This window comes from Sinocyclocheilus grahami, unplaced genomic scaffold (genome assembly GCF_001515645.1).
Source record: "Sinocyclocheilus grahami isolate Dianchi unplaced genomic scaffold, SAMN03320097.WGS_v1.1 scaffold67.1, whole genome shotgun sequence".
NCBI lineage: Eukaryota > Metazoa > Chordata > Actinopteri > Cypriniformes > Cyprinidae > Sinocyclocheilus > Sinocyclocheilus grahami.
The window spans coordinates 1,493,755-1,501,174 of record NW_015505246.1 but is presented as its reverse complement, the minus strand read 5'-3'; the positions used below and the strand labels follow the sequence as shown (position 1 = coordinate 1,501,174).

The 7,420-nt window shown below is 35.7% G+C and overlaps 1 protein-coding gene across 1 annotated transcript in view; it reads left to right on the top strand.

Moving 5' to 3' along the window:
- The window catches only part of oca2 (oculocutaneous albinism II), a 108,898-nt gene that overhangs the window by 82,530 nt on the left and 18,948 nt on the right, over positions 1–7,420 (top strand). Inside the window, exons 23-24 of the mRNA XM_016272044.1 lie at positions 2,955–3,048; positions 6,132–6,225. Of these exons, the coding sequence (XP_016127530.1) occupies positions 2,955–3,048; positions 6,132–6,225 (188 nt within the window). The remainder of the gene's footprint in view (positions 1–2,954; positions 3,049–6,131; positions 6,226–7,420) is intronic.

The following is a 7,420-nucleotide window of genomic DNA, read 5'->3' as shown; positions in this document are numbered from 1 at the left end:
GCCGCCGCCATGTTGTGGAGACGCTGTGTGTTTCGTTGTGAAAGTGAAATTACTTTGTTTGGCCTTCCAAAAGAGGACAAAACTAGAAATCAGTGGTTAAGTTGTATTTACAACACTGTTCCGGAACAGTTCAACCCAAATATTCAGATGTGTGCAGCGAATTTTACGGAGGACGAGGACTGTTTCCTGGGAGAGTAGCCTACAATGCTGGTGTCTGTTTCTATAAAGTGGGGCAATTCCAACTTTGCAAGGACAGTCTGGCACTTCTGACTCACAGCCTGTAAGTACGTTTTCACATTTAAAGAATTTGCCACTGACGATTCAAACGCGAGTTTTGAGCAGTGTAGAGTAGCGCTTGTTGTTTGTCGTTTCTCCGATCACAAATGCAGAAATGGTTTTATGTTTACGCAGCGCGGTACGCAATGCGTAAAAAGACAGTATAAGTCATTATAATCAGTAATTATATCCCCACTGGATGCAACAAATGCCTTGTTTATAATGGGTTTTATTGTTTTCGTCTTACCACGCCGGGACACGGCATCATGTGGTAAGGGGCATAACATTTCTGCCATACGCTTGAGGTATTCGGCCAATCACAACACACTGGATAGCTGGCCAATCAGAGCACACCTCGCTTTTCAGAACGACGAGCTTTGTAAAAATCTACGCGTTTCAGAAAGGCCTGGCATAGAGGAGCAACAATAATGTACATTTTTTACATTATGTAAATTTTTTTAACCTTAAACCGCATTAACACATTGCACTGTACCAAATACACAAAAGAATGTTCTTTTTAGCAATGTCATAAGACCCCTTTAACTAGCCAAAATATTCCGCCGTGGAAATTCATAATGGTCTAAGCAGCAAGTTTCTGTGGTTAGACATTTAAATTGCTTTAAGTATTGACTCCATATCACACCATGCATAAATCAATTTTAAATTGTGCTCACCATGTTTAGGATCACGTATCATGCTCAGAGTGTTCAGTTTGAGTACCTTTTCAAACATGACACAATCACTGACATCCACATGGAGCATTAAACATCTGATCTGAAGATCAATACAGAAGCTGTTTACTTCTGTCCCTGGTCTCATCTGTAAGGGATTATATATGACATATACATGGCTGCAGACATGTCCCTGCTCTCCCTCACCATGTTTGTAGATCTCCTTTGTGTCCCTGGCCATTTGATGGGTGACTTGCCAAGGATTGTTCTGTAAATGCAATAAGTAAACTTGAACAAAGTGCTTGTGGGATTTAATGAAGGTGATCATTTAACATGAACAGTATTGACCATTCTTAACCTGTATTATCTAAGGTTCTGTCTTTGTGGTAAACCTTTAAGCCACAATTGATATTATATTTTCAGGAACACTAAGTGGTTATCCTGAAATAGATCTACAAGAATATCCCAAAAGAACCACCTGGTGAGAACCAGGATCTGAAATTGACTGACAGCAATGAAATTTAAATTGAAATTACTTTTTTTATATTTAAATATTTCAGAATGTAATTTATTCTTGTAATGGCAAAGCTGAATTTTCAGCAGCCATTACCCCAGGATTCAGTGTCACGTGATCCTTCAAAAAAGAATTTTAATATGTTGATTTGTTAATCCGGTTTAATTATCAAAGTCATTTTATTTGTAATAAATATACTAATATTTAAGATTGCAGAGTAATAATTACAGAGACCATGTGTGATAGCTGTAAAAATGTTTCCATGCCACCTGTGTCAAGTTAGGATCTACCACGCAGATTAAAAATTTGCTATTTGCGCTCCACTGCAAACATAAAACTGCTATTTTCTTGTCAGCACAAGTGAACGGTTGCTTTGGCTCCTGGTGCCCTCCCATCCACGCTGGCGATGCCACAGCTGAATGAACCGGATGGCAAATGTAGTAGAAAATGTAATCACAGTTGTGCTCTGTAATTTATTCAAGTCGATAGCAGCTGAAGCCGATGTTAGCTGGGAGGCCAGCGTGTAGCGGACAAGTGGCTACACACAGAAATCTTCGAGGCAGAAGACATTTTCTGCAAATATGCAATCTTTAAATTACACTACACTGGTGGGAAGATCGAATGCTTATGTGCCTTGAGAAACAGATGCATGCATATTTGTTGTTGTCGCCACAGGGATGCATTCTCTGCTTCTCACCATTATATGCTCATGCTAAGTACTGATGGCTATAGCCATTGTGGAGTGTCTCATTTCTATCCATGTAGATTTCATGCCTGGGCAAGTGGTGATGCTCGGATCATACATGCTGTTTCATGAGATTTTCATTTGCTGTTTATTCAAGCTCTGTATCTGTGCTAAAAAAAGAGAAATATGGATAAAGAAATCTAATGTCATCAGCTATTGATTTTCTTGTTCTTGACTTGTGGAGCAGAAGAATATGACTCAATCTGCTAATAGGTTGGACGGCTGTCAGAATTATTGAATATAACACTCTTAGTGACCCTGACATCCACAATGTTTTTGACAGATGGTTGTTTGAAATATGCTTTTCTTTATTAAGTACATTGGCTATGAGAATTATGATTAGGGCATCCATCTATCTATCTATCCATCCATCCATCCATCCTATATACAACACTATATATAATATATTGGTAACACTTTAATAAGCCTTTATGTATAATGCATTATAAAAGTGGTTTTAATGTATTAATTATGCCTTGTAATGCACCTTATAATGCATTGAACAATCTCATGAATAATTGTAACCACAACTAATACATTATAACTCTTAACAATTCATTGTTACACTATGCATTTTAAAATCAGTTATAATTTACGACAAGATATACTGTAATGTATTACAACGCACATTATGAATAATTATAATGCATTATAGCCTTCAATAACCCTTTGTAATGCAAATATAAACAAGGCTTTAAGTAAAGTGTTACCAGTATAATTATCTGATGTGTTTTTATTTCTTTCACAGATTCCTGTGCTTATAAACCTCAGTCAAGATGCAGATGTCAACCTTCCAGTCAAGCCTCTCATTTTTGCATTGGCTATGGGAGCTTGCCTTGGAGGTCAGTTGCATTATTTTCTCTCTTATATATCATATACGTGTTTTTTAAAAAAAAAAAACATTCCATTACAGCAACCTTTGTTCAAGTGGATTGACGAACTGCAATAAATACTATGCTTTTAAAAGACATAATTTGTTGTGTTTCCTTTGAATTACAAAACACCTCCTGTAGAAGCGAGAAGTAATTACTTTGCCTAAATGCACAGTATCTGTGATATATAACAAGCAGTTCATACTAGTGATTCAAAAAAGGTCTCTTTTTATTACATTGTGTCAACCTTAATAAGCTGTGGTTTTTCAATGCCCCAAACTTCTCCTCACTGGTTTTGAAAGCACCACAGTGCACAATAGATCTCTCTACATTTAGGAATGTAGCGTGCTTACAAGGCCATCTGAAAATGCCTCATTGCCTGTTTGGCTCTAAGGACCCGGAGAGAGATGTGGCAGTCCTACAGCCTAATCAAAGGAGATGTGTTAGCTGTAGTATCGATCCATGAAATGCTAAGGCAGACTTCTGGTTTTGTTGTCACGCTGACACGTTTCAAGATGTGAACCTTTCATATAAAAACCATTCTTCTACAAGGCCAAACAACATGCTTTAAGAATTATGTATTTTAGGAAATGACAAATTGATGGGTGCAAAGTCTGCAAACTGCCTTTAGAGCTTTAAATTGTTCAAAATCAGAAAATGTATCCCCTATAAGGCCTTTAGTCATTAAACTGAAAATGTGGTGAAAATGCTTTTGTGAAGAAATCAAGAGCCTTCATATATATATATATATATATATGTATGTTTAAAAAAAAATTATATGGAATATCATTGTTTATGGTATGGTATGGTAAACAGTCTAAAACTGAAATTTGCGACATGCTAAAGACCAGTGTTGGGCAAGTTACTCTGAAAATATAATCAAATTACTGATTACTCCTCTTAAAAGTAATCACGTTAATGTTCTGATTACTTTATTTCAAAAGTAATTAGTAATTAGTTACATTACTAGTTACGTTACTTTTTTTCTCCATGACACTTATGAAATCCCAGCATACACGCTCCCGATAAATATTTGTTATTAAAGCATCAACATTCACAGAACACTGTTATTTTTAACTAAAGCAAGCGGCTGCTGCGCCTGCGTGCATGGTTTGGCATGGCAGAATGCCAGCAAAGAGCGCTGCAATTATAATCTCTTAAAGACATCTCAGTTCATCGCATTCTCACAAATCTCTGTTATAACACAATAAATATGCATAATGAATCTTTCATACTGTCTACAATTCGTGTGTTATAATACGAGGATTCATGAGCACACAAATTTCAGCACTGCATTGCTCAACGCTGCAAACACATGTTATAGCCTAAATTGAATCTATGCATAAATTTGCACCTGTTAATCATTTTATTCTCCCGCATCCCGCACACACATGAAACCCGCCCGCAGCAGCACTCGCCCATCTTGTCCCGCTCTGTTGCGTCGGATCTCGCGAGAGCAGGTCTCTAATCCACTGGCACTGGACTCGACAGTGCGTGTGCTACATCCTTTTTACAATCTCTAGATTATAAATCACTGCATTCTGTCAGTAATGTAACGCGGCAGTAACGTATAGAAACCTCGGCTTGTAACTATACTCTAATTCAGGGGTGCCCAACTCTGCTCCTGGTGATCGACTGTCCTGCAAAGTTTAGCTCCAACTCATCGCATTCTCACAAATCTCTGTTATAACACAATAAATATGCATAATGAATCTTTCATACTGTCTACAATTCGTGTGTTATAATACGAGGATTCATGAGCACACAAATTTCAGCACTGCATTGCTCAACGCTGCAAACACATGTTATAGCCTAAATTGAATCTATGCATAAGCTTGCACCTGTTAATCATTTTATTCTCCCGCATCCCGGGATTGCCTGGAGCAGGGTTGGGCACCCCTGCTCTAATTACTATTTTGAAAATGATAACGCGTTAAATTACTCCTGGTGATCGACTGTCCTGCAAAGTTTAGCTCCAACTCTAATCAAAGACACCTGTCTTTACTTTTTAAGTGATCCTGAAGACCCTAATTAGTTGCTTCAGGTGTGTTTGATTAGGGTTGGAGCTGAACTTTGCAGGACAGTCGATTGCCTGGAGCAGGGTTGGGCACCCCTGCTCTAATTACTATTTTGAAAATGATAACGCGTTAAATTACTCTTACTAAAAAAGAAACCAAATTACAGTAACGCGTTACTAAGTAATGCATTACTGCCCAACACTGCTAAAGACACATCACACTGGTTTCATCCCAGTTTTGGAAGTCTTATGAGATTGAGGTGTGGAGTGAGATTAAATCCTACAACTGATGAAGCCACTTGGATCAGAGGTGGGACAATAAATTGAAGAACACACCTAGATGCTCCAGAGTAAATTTTTCTAGACATGCTATTGATGAAGTGATGACCTCTGTCTTTCATCAGAAAGCTATCATGCCTGTGATTTGAGTTGGGACAGAAGTCCCTCTTCGTGCCATGCATTACCAAAGCAGGTGATACAAAAAAAAACCCCTTGCTAAATCACCTCTGCAATTTAGCACTGAAGGTCATTTCATTGCTGGTACTCTAACAGAAGTGATTGCACAGTGGAGAACTTTAAATTGCAATCAGCATAACAAAATCTGCTGTGCACATTGGCACCAAATCAATTCTAATATTAATTTATAAAGACCCGTGTTTGTACAGTGCTGTATTTGTAGAGAACATATAGTGCTATTTAAACATTTACAAATTCTCAGATCCTCTCTCTCAAGGCAGACAAGTGACTGGTTAGAGTATAATTAATAATTATTTAATTAATAATAATTTAATAATTTATGCATTTAGCAGACGCTTTTATACAAATCGACTTACAGTGCATTCAGGCTATACATTTTTTTACCAGTGTGTATATATAGAGAGAGAGAGAGAGAGAGAGAGAGAGAGTATATGGAAGAATTCACTAGGCAAACATTTATTTTTTCTTTAAAAATAAATGAATGTCTATGTTTATTCAAGCTATCAGAGTTATCCAAGATATTCATTCATTTTTTCTTCTTCTCTTTCTATTCCCAAAGGAAATGGAACACTGATTGGAGCATCTGCAAATGTGGTGTGTGCTGGGATTGCTGAACAGCATGGCTATGGATTTTCCTTCATGGAGTTCTTCAGGTATTTGTGTTGGGCACACATTTATTCTAGCACAAATTTGATTAAGAATTAGAGACTCTTTTGCGACCAATTGTGATATGAAACTGATCTCAAATTCCATGCTCATTTCTCAATTAAAGAGACGCACTTTAAGAGATGCTTAAAGTCATGCCAGTATTTTAACAGTTATTTGGTAACACTACAAGGTTCCATTGTTAACATTAGTTAACTGCATTAGTTAACATGAACAAACAGTGAAATAATCATTTAAAAACATTTATTAATCTTAGTTAATGTTCATTAATGTAAACATTTACTAATACATTATTAAAATCAAATGTTGTATCTTTTAACATTACGTTAACTAATGTTTTTTTTACAGGAGTTTCTTATGCTCATCAAGGCTGCATTTATTTGAGCAAAAATACAGGAAAATATTTAATATTGTGAAATATTATTATGATGTAAAATAACTTTTTTCTATTTTAATATACATTAAAATCTAATTTATTCCTGTGATGCAAAGCTGAATTTTCAGCATCATTACCCCAGTCTTCAGTGTCACATGATCCTTCAGAAATCATTCTAATATGCTGATTTATTGTCAGTGCTGGAAACGGTTGTGCTGCTTAATATTTTTTTGGAACCTGTGATACTTTTTTTCTGCATTCTTTGATGAATACAAATTTAAAAAGAAGAGCATTTATTTAAAATAGAAATCTTTTCTAACAATATATACTACAGTTCAAAAGTTTGGGGTCAGTACATTTTTATTCTTTCTTTTTTTTGAAAGAAATTCAAACTTTTATTCAGCAAGGATGTGTTAAACTGATAAGAAGTGATAGCAAATATTTATACTGTTAGAAAAAATATGTATTTTGAATAAATGCTGTTTATTTTAACTTTTTATTCATCAAAGAATCCTGAAAAAAGTATCGCAGTTTCCAAAAAAATTTATAAAAAAAAAACTGTTGCCAACATTGATAATTCTAATAATAAATCAGCATATTAGAATGATTTCTTAAGGATCTTGTAACACTTTATACTGGAGTAATGGCTGATGGAAATTCAGCTTTGCATCACAGAAATAAATTATACTTTAAAAACATTATTTTATATTGTAATTACATTTTGCAAGGTCACTATTTTTTTCTGTATATTTGATTAAATAAATGCAGCCTTGATGAGCATAAGAAACTCCTGTAAAAAAAACATT